The 15,216-nt window shown below is 43.6% G+C and overlaps 1 protein-coding gene across 1 annotated transcript in view; it reads left to right on the top strand.

The window, feature by feature from the left end:
- Nucleotides 1-292: 292 nt before the first annotated feature.
- bms1 (BMS1 ribosome biogenesis factor) overlaps nt 293-15,216 on the top strand; it is a 77,298-nt gene continuing 62,374 nt past the window's right edge. Inside the window, exons 1-7 of the mRNA XM_080748050.1 lie at nt 293-425; nt 4,211-4,404; nt 6,577-6,767; nt 7,677-7,756; nt 8,581-8,769; nt 9,312-9,454; nt 14,204-14,325. Coding sequence (XP_080604176.1) covers nt 4,223-4,404; nt 6,577-6,767; nt 7,677-7,756; nt 8,581-8,769; nt 9,312-9,454; nt 14,204-14,325 — 907 coding nt within the window. The 5' untranslated portion in view covers nt 293-425; nt 4,211-4,222. The remainder of the gene's footprint in view (nt 426-4,210; nt 4,405-6,576; nt 6,768-7,676; nt 7,757-8,580; nt 8,770-9,311; nt 9,455-14,203; nt 14,326-15,216) is intronic.

Raw genomic sequence — 15,216 nt, 5'->3', positions numbered from 1 at the left:
TAGGGTCACAACATGGTCCATAAAACCAGGGGGAACACATTGTGATAGGGTCACAACATGGTCCATAACACAGGGGGGAACACATTGTGATAGGGTCACAACAGGGTCCATAAAACCAGGGGGAACACATTGTGATAGGGTCACAACATGGTCCATAACACAGGGGGGAACACATTAACGGGGACACAGCGTCGTTCAGAACGGAACCAACGGAAGTAACTTGTGTTTCCTTGGGGAACACATTGTGAGGGGGACGACACTTCCAGCTGCACGTGCAGAGCAGCAGCATGTTGTTTATACTGTAGAACAACAACAATAATAATAACATTTATATTAAAATTAATAGTTTAATTAGTGTCTCCGTCAGTCTGATAACTGTGTTGTTTACCGTGTGGAGAACAGCGCCGCCTCGTGGACGCTGAACGGTAAGGTTTAATGTATTTACAGTGTTTTTAATATCACGCATGTAATACAGAGTTATGTCTCATATTGTTCCCTGTCAGAATGTGTTCCTCACACGTACAGTGAATGGTTGAGGAACACATTTCTAACAGGGAACGTCATGTATTAAACACTAATGTTTTAATGTATTTTACACTTTGTTTTAAACATGACTTAATACATGTTTAACATGCGTGTAATATAGGGTTATGCCTCATATCGTTACCTGTTATAATGTGTTCCTCATACATATAGTATGTCGACATACATGTATGATGAGGAACACATTATAACAGGTAACAATATGTACTAAACCCTAAGGTTACACTTTAGCTTAGACATTTTTCACGGGTTTGGTTTACAGTTAATTCATCTAAACAGTGGTGAAAAGTACTCAAATGTTTTACTTAAGTAAAAGTATCAATATTTCAATGTAGAAATACTCTGTTACAAGTAAAAGCACGGAATTCAACAAGCTCACAATGTGTGTGAGCTTGTAGATCTGCTATTTTCAAACAGTCCAGGTATACAATAGTAAAGTTTTTAAATGCATGTTGTGGAGTAAAAGTACAATATTTGGATCCAACTCCGGTCCATTTGGTTCCATGTGTACTCTCTGAGTCACAGAGCTGTAAGGGTCCATTTGGTTCCATGTGTACTCTCTGAGTCAAAGAGCTGTAAGGGTCCATTTGGTTCCATGTGTACTCTCTTATAGTTACAGAGCTGTAAGGGTCCATTTGGTTCCATGTGTACACTCTGAGTCACAGAGCTGTAAGGGTCCATTTGGTTCCATGTGTACACTCTGAGTCACAGAGCTGTAAGGGTCCATTTGGTTCCATGTGTACACTCTGAGTCACAGAGCTGTAAGGGTCCATTTGGTTCCATGTGTACTCTCTTATAGTTACAGAGCTGTAAGGGTCCATTTGGTTCCATGTGTACACTCTGAGTCACAGAGCTGTAAGGGTCCATTTGGTTCCATGTGTACTCTCTGAGTCAAAGAGCTGTAAGGGTCCATTTGGTTCCATGTGTACTCTCTTATAGTTACAGAGCTGTAAGGGTCCATTTGGTTCCATGTGTACACTCTGAGTCACAGAGCTGTAAGGGTCCATTTGGTTCCATGTGTACACTCTGAGTCACAGAGCTGTAAGGGTCCATTTGGTTCCATGTGTACACTCTGAGTCACAGAGCTGTAAGGGTCCATTTGGTTCCATGTGTACACTCTCAGAGTCACAGAGCTGTAAGGGTCCATTTGGTTCCATGTGTACACTCTGAGTCACAGAGCTGTAAGGGTCCATTTGGTTCCATGTGTACACTCTCAGAGTCACAGAGCTGTAAGGGTCCATTTGGTTCCATGTGTACACTCTCAGAGTCACAGAGCCGTAAGGGTCCATTTGGTTCCATGTGTACACTCTCAGAGTTACAGAGCCGTAAGGGTCCATTTGGTTCCATGTGTACACTCTCAGAGTCACAGAGCCGTAAGGGTCCATTTGGCTCCATGTGTACACTCTCAGAGTTACAGAGCTGTAAGGGTCCATTTGGTTCCATGTGTACACTCTCAGTGTTACAGAGCTGTAAGGGTCCATTTGGTTCCATGTGTACACTCTCAGAGTCACAGAGCTGTAAGGGTCCATTTGGTTCCATGTGTACACTCTCAGAGTCACAGAGCTGTAAGGGTCCATTTGGTTCCATTTGTACACTCTCAGAGTCACAGAGCTGTAAGGGTCCATTTGTACTTTGGTTCCATTTGTACTCTCTCAGGCCGCACTCACATAGTAATAACTTTTGTTCTTTCAAAGTTGCATCAAAGTCTCTTCGAAAGAAGAATGCATTTCCCATAATGCTTTGCGGGAAGTGGGCGGTTCCGCTTGAGGAGGAAGCAGATATGGTATTTGGCCATGTAGTTCTTTTGGAGTTGTCATCGGGTGAAGTACCTGCTGCTTTTTGGTGACAAAAATGGATCTACAACCTCACAGCGTGCCGCCATGCGACACGTTGTGAGCTTGTAGATCTGCTATTTAAAAAAGTTACTTTAGGCACTTGAAGTACATTCTGATGCCAACACTAATACTTTTACTCAATACATTTTGAATTCCAGGCTTTTACTTGTAACAAAGTATTTGTATGTTTCAGTATTGATTGCGACCGTAGGTCGCACTTACTACAGAAAGCTCCACCAGGTGTCCGTGCGTCAGTCAGTCAGTCAGTCCGTCCGTCACACGTCAGACGTCACACTTTTGCCCTGCTCATATCTCCGCAACCGTTGCCCCGATCCATGCCAGATTTTGCACACACACTCCTTACCTGCCAAACTACAACCTCCAAGGACCCCCGGAGTTCCAGGGACCCCCAGGTCCCTGGGGGACCCCCAGGTGTAAAAAAAAACAACCAAATGTGCAAAAATGACCAAATGACCACCCCCACGGGGCTGCTCACGGGGAATTCCCGGGGACCACCCACTCCTGCTACTCCAGAACGGATGCAAAAGTGGTGGCGCCCCCAGTGGAGGACCCCCTCCACTGCAGCTCACATAAAATGCCCTAACTCGGCCTAGGAGCGTCCGGGAGAGCCGGGGCCGGTACCTATTCGTCCGCCAAGGCAACGCAGAGACCCCACCCCTCATTTCTCACATGGCCCTCTTCTAGCGAGACCTACGGTCGCTTATCTCCCGATTAGGGAGTCTTACTTGTACTTTTACTTAAGCAATGAATTTGAGAATGTTTTCCACCACTGTACATGACAAAAAGCTTACATTTTATTATGAATAGCACATTAAATCAATTGCATCTGTGTAGGCATCACTGTCACTATGTATGACATGTAAAGACATATTTGCGACCGTTAGGTCGCAGTTTAGTATCAAAACCTCCACCGGCCGTCCGTCCGTCACACGTCACACCTTTGCCCTGCTCATATCTCCGCATCAGTATGACATCACACTGCTGACATCAGTATGACATCACACCGTACACAAATGACCCTTATATAAGACCGGCATTATCTACTTAGTGAGATTCGTCGGTTATCTCCATATATGGAGGGAGAACCAGCTTATGAGCCGATGAGTTGTGTCAGAGTCGAGATCCTGCTTGCATCTAATCTGTCGGTAGATAATGCCGGTCTTATATAAGGGTCATTTGTGTACGGTGTGATGTCATACTGATGTCAGCAGTGTGATGTCATACTGATGTCAGCAGCTATGTCTCTATATATGGAGTTATATGTTGTTCGTGTCCAAATATGGGGCTTGTGAGGTCAGACTTAGTGAGATTCGTCGGTTATCTCCATATATGGAGGGATGTGTTGGTTATCTCCATATCTGGAGATTCAACCTTCAACGATTTTGACATCTTGTTACTAATCTGTCGGTAGATAATGCCGGTCTTATATAAGGGTCATTTGTGTACGGTGTGATGTCATACTGATGTCAGCAGTGTGATGTCATACTGATGCGGAGATATGAGCAGGGCAAAGGTGTGACGTGCACGTCTTAAAAAAAAAGTTCTTAATGTCTGTAGCCGGCCTCAGAGTTAAAGAGCTGTAAGGGTCCATTTGGTGTTGCTGTGAAAACCTCCACCGGCTGTTTGTGTGTTTATTGTTTTAGCTGTCAGTCATCATGGTATTGTTGTGTGTTTATTGTTGTCAGTCATCATGGTATTGTTGTGTGTTTAATCATGGTATTGTTGTGTGTTTAATCATGGTATTGTTGTGTGTTTAATCATGGTATTGTTGTGTGTTTAATCATGGTATTGTTGTGTGCTTGTTGTTTCAGCTGTCAGTCATCATGGAGGCCGCCAGCAGGGGGCAGCAGCAGCAGAAGCGTCACCAGCATCGTCACAGCGGACCCAAAGCAGAGAAGAAGAAGAACAGGAAGCAGGAAGTGGTGGAGGAGAGCGATGCGCGGAAACGAAACCCTAAAGCCTTCGCTGTTCAGAGCGCCGTGCGCATGAAGAAGACCTTCCATAGGTAATATAGATCTACTATTAGATCTATATATATACTGTTATATACATATACATATAGATATACCAGTAAGACTCCCTAATCGGGAGATAAGCGACCGTAGGTCACATGTATACACAAAGAGTAGGGAGCAGTGTCCCCAAAAAATGTGGACGGATCCATGTTGATGAGATGAGTGTAGACATACTGTGTAGCGATTTGCGTGAATTTATGGCAAAAATTGGAGGAGCAGGCCCTCATTTATCAACGTGGTGCAGATCAAAATTTGGGTGTACACCGAAATTTAGGGAAGTCTCGACATTTATCATTTCAACTTGACTTTGACGTTGGCGTAGGGTAGGATCAAATCTCACGTCAAGTCCAGAGGTGGTGTAGGATTCATCCTACACCACTTTGTTCCATTGTAGACGTGCGGAGCAGCATTGTGTAACTATTTGACAGGCAATGGACACATGTATCCACTCGAAAATGTATATCCAACACAATAATAAATAATCCTGTGAAAATATAACATTTTATAAAAGTATATTACAGCCAGCTACATCATGGACATGCACGCCGATTTTATTTCCAAGTTACAATGACAATGGGACAGATCCATGTTGATGAGATGAGTGTAGACATACTGTGTACCGATTTGCGTGATTTTTAGGGCAAAAATTGTAGGAGCAGTGTCCAAAAATGTGTTTTGCAAGAAGCCGCCTCATGGTGGCGCTAGAAGAGGGGCATGTGAGAATTGATGGTGGAGGTTGTGTCAGCAATCTGGCCAGCCATCGTCAAAGAGAAGGTCCTTTTCACTTAACTGGAGCTCAGAGTCTGTTCTGGAGAAACAAATTCAAAATGATATGAATTTGTCCACGGACCCCCATATCCAAATATCTAGTTCCAGGGACCCCCATATCCAAATATCTAGTTCCAGGGACCCCCATATCCAAATATTTAGTTCCAGGGACTCCCATATCCAAATATCTAGTTTCACGGACCCCCATATCCAAATATCTAGTTCCACGGACCCCCATATCCAAATATCTAGTTTCACGGACCCCCATATCCAAATATCTAGTTCCACGGACCCCCATATCCAAATATCTAGTTCCAGGGACCCCCATATCCAAATATCTAGTTCCAGGGACTCCCCATATCCAAATATCTAGTTCCAGGGACCCCCATATCCAAATATCTAGTTCCAGGGACCCCCATATCCAAATATCTAGTTCCAGGGACCCCCATATCCAAATATCTAGTTCCACGGACCCCCATATCCAAATATCTAGTTCCAGGGACCCCCATATCCAAATATCTAGTTCCAGGGACTCCCATATTCAAATATCTAGTTCCAGGGACCCCCATATCCAAATATCTAGTTCCACGGACCCCCATATCCAAATATCTAGTTCCAGGGACCCCCATATCCAAATATCTAGTTCCACGGACCCCCATATCCAAATATCTAGTTCCAGGGACTCCCATATCCAAATATCTAGTTCCAGGGACTCCCCAGAAGCTAAATTTGAGTTACACACGTTCGCTTTGAAAATACATATATTCAAAGATTTGCACATATTTTCACAACTTTTTCAAAAATAGCAGATCTACAAGCTCGCAGCACCTAGACTGGTTAAAGCATTCAATAATTCTAGGCCTAAATGGGTTAACATGTCCCAGGACAGCATCACACCCCCCTCATAGACCCTCCTCCCATCATACTAGTGGTTGATAGATACTGTAAAAGATATGAATATGATAATAATAATAGATGTATTGTATTAACAGGTCTCAGGACATCAAGGCTAAGAAGCATCACATCCCCCTCATAGACCCTCCTAACATCATACTAGTGGTTGATAGATACTGTAGATAGATACAGTATATATTACAGTATATATAGATTTATATTTAATATAATATTGTATTAACAGGTCTCAGGACATCAAAGCTAAGAAGCACCACATCCCCCTCATCGACCGCAGTGTGTTGGACCCCCCTCCCATCATACTAGTGGTTGATAGATACTGTAATAGATATAAATATAATAATAATAGATGTATTGTATTAACAGGTCTCAGGACATCAAGGCTAAGAAGCATCACACCCCCCTCATAGACCCTCCTAACATCATACTAGTGGTTGATAGATATATATAGATGTATATATAATATAATATTGTATTAACAGGTCTCAGGACATCAAGGCTAAGAAGCATCACATCCCCCTCATCGACCGCTCTGTGTTGGACCCTCCTCCCATCGTGGTGGTGGTGGTCGGACCCCCCAAGGTGGGGAAGAGCACCCTGATTCGCTGCCTGATCAGAAACTTCACCCGCACCAAGCTGGGAGACATGTGTGGACCAATCACCATCGTCTCAGGTAAGACTGACACATGCATGGACCAATCACCATCGTCTCAGGTAAGACTGACACATGCATGGACCAATCAGCGTGGTCTTAGGTAAGACTGACACATGCATGGGCCAATCAGCGTGGTCTTAGGTAAGACTTACACATGCATGGACCAATCAGCATGGTCTCAGGTAAGACTGACACATGCATGGACCAATCAGCATGGTCTCAGGTAAGATGGACAGTTTGATTTGGTGAGCTCTCAGTGTAGTGAGTGCAGTGGGCGTGACGTTGTAGAGTGCGTTCAGTGTGTCTTATTTACCAACCACCATTTAAGAGCAGCTGTGAGCTTTTTCACTCTGAACTCTGAAGGAAAACTTCCTGAAAAGCAGCAGTTGCTAACGTAACGTTGCTATTGAAAGGAGATGTAATTCATAACATTGGCCATCCTGCTGTTAGTTTACACGTTGATGTGTGTGAAACTATCATGCCCAAACGACCAATTAAGCTACAAATGCTGCATTTTGCGGTCATTTCCTCCATTGTTCACGGCTGAGAAGCGCTCAAGACATGGCCATGCAAACCAACCAATCAAAACACCACATTGACGCACCACACCGTCAAACCCCATCTTCTGAGTAGGGTCGGTCAGTGCGTGCAATCAGCACACCGGTGCGCCGCGCACTGGATTTCCCAACGACAACGCACCAAGTGCACCGAATAAACAAACGACAACATGGCACACCAGTGCGTTGAGTGCGCATTTCCGAACGCACCCATGACATTATGGTCCGCTATGCTCGATGACAATCTTGATAAGCCCAAAGCTTATTGATAGTGGATACTGAATACATGTGTTATGGGGTTGGTTTGACCCTAAGCCTTGTTTCCAGGGTCAGGGTCAGGTTAGTAATGAGTCCTTGTTGTTTTCCTCAGGTAAGAAGAGACGTCTGACCTTCATAGAATGCAGCAACGACATCAACACCATGATAGACCTGGCCAAGGTGGCTGATCTGGTGAGTTCATTACATCACCACCATGATAGATCTGGTGAGTTCATTACATCACCACCATGATAGGACCTGGTGAGTTCATTACATATGCAAATATAATAATATACTGTCCTAAAACACTCTGGACGACGCTCCACGCGTCCCAGACTCTTCTCCCTTCCCTAAAACGCCCTGGACGACGCTCCACGCGTCCCAGACTCTTCTCCCTTCCCTAAAACGCCCTGGACGACGCTCCACGCGTCCTAAAACACTCTGGACGACGCTCCACGCGTCCTAAAACACCCTGGACGACGCTCCACGCGTCCCAGACTCTTCTCCCTTCCCTAAAACACCCTGGACGACGCTCCACGCGTCCCAGACTCTTCTCCCTTCCCTAAAACGCCCTGGACGACGCTCCACGCGTCCTAAAACGCCCTGGACGACGCTCCACGCGTCCTAAAACACCCTGGACGACGCTCCACGCGTCCCAGACTCTTCTCCCTCGCTCCACGCGTCCCAGACTCTTGGTAGTGAGTGTTGATGTGTTGACATTGTGTTCAGACTCTTGGTAGTGAGTGTTGATGTGTTGACATTGTGTTCAGACTCTTGGTAGTGAGTGTTGATGTGTTGACATTGTGTTCAGACTCTTGGTAGTGAGTGTTGATGTGTTGACATTGTGTTCAGACTCTTGGTAGTGAGTGTTGATGTGTTGACATTGTGTTCAGACTCTTGGTAGTGAGTGTTGATGTGTTGACATTGTGTTCAGACTCTTGGTAGTGAGTGTTGATGTGTTGACATTGTGTTCAGACTCTTGGTAGTGAGTGTTGATGTGTTGACATTGTGTTCAGGTCCTCATGCTGATCGACGCCAGCTTTGGCTTTGAGATGGAGACCTTTGAGTTCCTGAACATCTGCCAGGTCCACGGCTTCCCCAGGATCATGGGAGTTCTGACACACCTGGACTCCTTCAAGAACAACAAGCAGCTGCAGAAGACCAAGAAACGACTGAAACATCGCTTCTGGACTGAAGTCTATCAGGTAGGAATAATGATAATATTAATACAGTTAACTGTAAAACCAAGAAACGACTGAAACATCGCTTCTGGACTGAAGTCTACCAGGTAACAATGATATTAATACATTTAAATCATTTATATAAATGTTGTTTACAGGGTGCTAAGTTGTTCTACCTGTCTGGAATGGTGCATGGTGAATACCAGAACATATTATTTATATTATAAATGTTTATTAAATATTATTTAATATTAAATATTGATGTGTATAATGTGTATTACAGGGTGCTAAGTTGTTCTACCTGTCTGGAATGGTTCATGTATTATTACATATTATTTATAGTATAAATGTTTATATTAAATATTGTTGTGTATAATGTGTATTACAGGGTGCTAAGTTGTTCTACCTGTCTGGAATGGTTCATGTATCATTAAATAAATGTTTATATTAAATATTGATATGTATGTAAATGTTGTTTACAGGGTGCTAAGCTCTTCTACCTGTCTGGCATGGTGCATGGTGAATACCAGAACATATTATTTATAGTATAAATGTTTATATTTCAGGGTGCTAAGCTGTTCTATCTCTCCGGCATGGTTCATGGTGAATACCAGAACATGGAGGTGAAGAATCTGGGTCGTTTCATCTCTGTGATGAAGTTCAGACCGTTGGTCTGGCAAACCAGCCACCCTTATGTACTGGCTGACCGGTGAGTTAATATAACTAACTATTATAACTATTATAACTATTATAACTATTATAACTAGTACTATTAACCAGTCACCCTTATGTACTGGCTGACCGGTGAGTTAATATAACTAACTATTATAACTATTATAACTATTACTATTAACCAGTCACCCTTATGTACTGGCTGACCGGTGAGTTAATATAACTAACTATTATAACTATTATAACTATTACTATTAACCAGCCACCCTTATGTACTGGCTGACCGGTGAGTTAACTATTAACTAGTACTATTAACCAGTCACCCCTATGTACTGGCTGACCGGTGAGTTAGTATAACTAACTATTATAACTATTATAACTATTATAACTATTATATACTATTATAACTATTATATACGATTATAACTATTATATACTATTATAACTAGTACTATTAACCAGCCACCCTTATGTACTGGCTGACCGGTGAGTTAACTATTAACTAGTACTATTAACCAGTCACCCCTATGTACTGGCTGACCGGTGAGTTAGTATAACTAACTATTATAACTATTATAACTAGTACTATTAACCAGCCACCCTTATGTACTTATGTACTGGCTGACTGGTGAGTTAAAAGCTCCAACGGCTGTCCGTGCGTCAGTCAGTCACACGTCACACGTCACACTTTTGCCCTGCTCATATCTCCGCAACCGTTGCCCCGATCCATGCCAGATTTTGCACACACACTTTTGCACACACACTCCTTGCCTGCCAAACTACAACCTCCAAGGACCCCCGGATAATAGTTAGTTATACTAACTCACCGGTCAGCCAGTACATAGGGGTATGTACTGGCTGACCGGTGAGTTAGTATAACTAACTATTATAACCAGTAAGACTCCCTAATCGGGAGATAAGCGACCGTAGGTCACATGTGTACACAAAGAATGTGGAGGGATCCATGTTGATGACATGAGTGTAGACATACTGTGTAGCGAGTTTCGTGATAATAGGGCAAAAATTGGAGGAGCAGTGTCCAAAAATGTGCTTTCAAAAATCAGCCTGAAGGTGGCGCTATATGGGACAGATCCATGTTGATGACATGAGTGTAGACATACTGTGTACCGATTTGAGTGATTTTAGGGGCAAAATTGTAGGAGCAGTGTCCAAAAATGTGTTTTGCAAGAATCGGCCTCATGGTGGCGCTAGAAGAGGGCCATGTGAGAAATGAGGGGTGGGGTCTCCGCGCCGCCGAGGCGGACGAATAGGTACCGGCCCCGGCTCTCCCGGTCGCTCCTAGCCCAAGTTACGGCATTTTATGTGCGCTGCAGTGGCAGGGGGTCCTCCACTGGGGGCGCCACCACTTTTGCATCCGTTCTGGAGCACCAGGAGTCGGTGGTCCCCGGGAATTCCCCGTGAGCAGCCCCGTTGGGGTGGTCATTTGGTCATTTTTGCACATTTGGTCATTTTTTACACCTGGGGGTCCCCCAGGGACCTGGGGGTCCCTGGAGCTCCGGGGGTCCTTGGAGGTTGTAGTTTGGCAGGCAAGGAGTGTGTGTGCAAAATCTGGCATGGATCGGGGCAACGGTTGCGGAGATATGAGCAGGGCAAAAGTGTGACGTGTGACGTGTGACTGACTGACGCACGGACAGCCGTTGGAGCTTTTGGTAGTAAATGCGACCTACGGTCGCAACTATTATAACTATTATAACTATTATAACTAGTACTATTAACCAGCCACCCTTATGTACTGGCTGACTGGTGAGTTAATATAACTAACTATTATAACTATTATATACTATTATAACTATTATAACTATTATAACTATTATATACTATTATAACTATTATATACTATTATATACTATTATAACTAATATAACTATTATATACTATTATAACTATTATATACTATTATAACTATTATAACTATTATAACTAGTACTATTAACCAGCCACCCCAGACAGCAGCAACTCATATTCTTTATGGAGGATGTGATTTTGGTGACAGGTGATTTTGAGGGCCTGCCTCATCCTAGTAACCCTAATCCTCATCCTAGTAACCCTAACCCTCATCCTAGTAACCCTAACCCTCATCCTAGTAACCCTAACCCTCATCGCTGTCCTATCAAAGATTTCTTTGAGAGAACAGGGTGGCTTCATGCTAGGGATGTTAATCGACACATTATTTGCAAATCGACACGTCGTGGCCGAAAATCGACGCGTCGATCGACTTTTTTCACTTTTTTTCCCGTTAAGCAGCAGCTGAGAGGAGAGCAGCACAACGGCGCATTACTTTAAACAACACAACGTATGCTGCACCCATCAGAACTTGCATCAAAGCCCTAATAATAATGATAATACATAATTGCTCTTCCTTGTTAGCATGGAGTCTGTTCTCTAGAGACTAGAAGCGGAGTGACAATAAGTCCATGGAACGTGCGCTCGCTCTCATATATCCCCCGTGTGTCGCATTAACGTTAACGACGAGTAGTGTGGTTTTGATCATCGCACACAACGGCGACGCTGCCATTAACAAGCGAGCTTTCGTGTCAAGCATGCATGCAGAGGCAGGAGGTAAACAAAACGCATCCAGTCCATAGAGTCGCACTGCTATGACGCGCGCATCATCCCGGTCCAGCAGTGTTTCTCAACCAGTAGTCCGCGGACCTGACTAGCGCTGCATGCATGCACAACAGTCTCCGACACAGACACACACACCCGGTCCTCTCACATTTGGAAAACATCAACGCGTATAACCTTTTTGAACAACGATTAAAACAGTAATTTTTGGGGGAAAAACTTTAGAAAAATAAAAGAATATATATATTTTTCGATTTTTCGACTCGTACTTTTTGAGTCGCGGTGAGCATGAGTCGATCGATTTTCGATTTTTTTTCACATCCCTACTTCATGCCAGTGATTTTACCAGCTCTCTTGACTAGGTTTTGTTTGAGAGAACAGGGTGGCTTCATGCTAGTATTTTACCAGCTCTCTAGTCTTCACTAGGTTTTGTTTGACAGAACAGGGAGTCTTCATGCCAGTGATTTTACCAGCTCTCTTCACTAGGTTTTGTTTGACAGAACAGGGAGTCTTCATGCCAGTATTTTACCAGCTCTCTTGACTAGGTTTTGTTTGAGAGAACAGGGAGTCTTCATGCCAGTGATTTTACCAGCTCTCTAGTCTTCACTAGGTTTTGTTTGACAGAACAGGGAGTCTTCATGCCAGTGATTTTACCAGCTCTCTTCACTAGGTTTTGTTTGAGAGAACAGGGAGTCTTCATGCCAGTGATTTTACCAGCTCTCTTGACTAGGTTTTGTTTGAGAGAACAGGGAGTCTTCATGCCAGTGATTTTACCAGCTCTCTAGTCTTCACTAGGTTTTGTTTGACAGAACAGGGAGTCTTCATGCCAGTGATTTTACCAGCTCTCTAGTCTTCACTAGGTTTTGTTTGACAGAACAGGGAGTCTTCATGCCAGTGATTTTACCAGCTCTCTTCACTAGGTTTTGCAGTTGGGATTTGAGTTTGATGGACAGATGACCAAAGCAGGTGGTGATACCAAATGGGATGATAGATTCCATGTTTGCCTGTAGAACAGCAACCCCCCATGGACCCTGAGCCTTCTCAGGAAGTGCATGCGCTGGTTAAGTCGGGAACAAACATAATCCACTTGGTTGGTCCAGTTTAACTGGGAATCAGAACAAATACCCAAGTACTAATAAGAGGTCACCTGCTCCTCTCTCTCCCTATGGGTGAGGATGGGACTGTGATCCTCACAGCCTTTTGATCAAAGACCATCTCCTTTGTTTTTGTTTTTTACATTTAAAATAAGATTTAGCCCCTCACATCCCCTCAGAGCTCCTGTTGATACGAGTCCATGTTGGAGGATTGTTTCAATAGACTGAGGATGACTGTGTCATCTGAAAACATAATAATAATACAGTAGTTTGGGTTCATAGCCAGTCTCTAGCAGAAGATCATTCTGCTGAATCTCTTCATGGACAGGGAGGTCTTTAAATGTATTCACGGTAGCTTTGTCCTCATTATGCAACCTGGGTTAATAGTTAGGGAAAATTAGCAGAATATCTGTCAAACTGGGAATAAATTCCTTACCAAACAATTTCTTCACCAATGTGTTGGTAAAGGTGTCTAGTAACATATCTAACAAAGATTGAAATTCAACATCCCTAGGAGAATCTTTGACAGCTAGGGTAATTCTGGGTCTCATTCACTTACTATACACTGTACTATACTGTAAGGGAAAAAATCACTCCCAAAAATATGCGTTAAGTAGCATGTTAGGAGTATAACTGGGTGTTTTTAATTATTCTGAATCCATTGCAAGCATTTGTTTTGCACGAAAAACATTCATTGGGCCAAAAATGGACCCCATACACCTTGTGAAAAGTGATGACTCATCACTAAACCATCGTCTTTTTGCGTCTGTTTTTGGTAAGTGAATGAGACCCAGAATTACCCTAGCTGTCAAAGATTTTGCTAGGGATGTTGAATTTCAATCTTTGTTAGATATGTTACTAGACACCTTTACCAACACATTGGTGAAGAAATTGTTTGGCAAGGAATTTATTCCCAGGGTTTTATTAAAATTCCCTGACTATAATCTCTCTCTCTCTCTCTCTCTCTCTCTCTCTCTCTCTCTCTCTCTCTCTCTCTCTCAATGTCTCTCTCTCTCTCTCTCTCTCTCTCTCTCTCTCTCTCTCTCTCTTAATGTCTCTCTCTCTCTCTCTCTCTCATTCATTGTTAATGTCTCTCTCTCTCTCAGCATGGAGGACCTGACCGACCCAGAGAAACTGCGTACAGACCCTAAGTGTGACCGTACGGTGTGTCTGTACGGCTACCTGCGAGGGACACACATGAAGAACAGAGGACAGGTGCACATCCCAGGTACGGCCACATGGGGGAGCTAAAGCTCTACAGTAGAAGAGCTTCTTATGTCTTTGCCTTGTGTCACAATTGATACTTTTAATCGTTCACTGTTCTTAAACACACACACACACACACACACACACACACACACACACACACACACACACACAACACACACACAACACAACACACACCTAAACACACACTCTGGTGTCGGTGGCGGCTAGTCTCATCCTCCTGGCTGTCATTTTATCTGATACTCTAAAATCACACTTGCTCTACGCTCATGTCATCAACATGGATCTCTCCCATTTAGCGCCACCTTCAGGCCGATTTTTAATAACACTTTTTTTTCGACACTACTCCTACAGATTTTGCCCTAAAATCACGCAAATCGGTACACAGTATGTCTACACTCATGTCATCAACATGCATCTGTCCCATATAGCGCCACCATCAGGCCGATTTTTTCAAACATATTTTTGGACACATTTTGGCCTAAAATCACGCTGCGACCTGGCGGTCGCTTATCTCCCGATTAGGAGTCTTACTGGTATATTTACAGGTGTATGAGATCCATGTCCTCTATAACTATATGTTCTATAATGTTTCATATCATACACAGCAGGGGTCTTCAACAGGGGGTCCGGGATGCCTAGGGGGTCCCTCACAGTTACTACAGGGGGTCCTCAGAGTTACTACAGGGGGTCCTCAGAGTTACTACAGGGGGTCCTCCAAATCTTTGTGTGATAGGAACTTGTTTTTTTTCTCCTTTTGATCTCCTTTTGATCTACAAGCTCACAACGCCTCGCAGCGCGAGGCATTGTGAGCTTGTAGATCGGCTATTTTTGGCAAAGAGGTTTGGTGTAGAGGGGAAAAAGAGCAGACTAAGTACAGAGTGAAAGGTCA

This window comes from Nannobrachium achirus, assembly GCF_963921795.1.
Source record: "Nannobrachium achirus genome assembly, chromosome: 18".
Taxonomy (NCBI): domain Eukaryota; kingdom Metazoa; phylum Chordata; class Actinopteri; order Myctophiformes; family Myctophidae; genus Nannobrachium; species Nannobrachium achirus.
The sequence above is the reverse complement of the archived record's forward strand: the minus strand, read 5'-3'. Positions and strand labels throughout refer to the sequence as shown.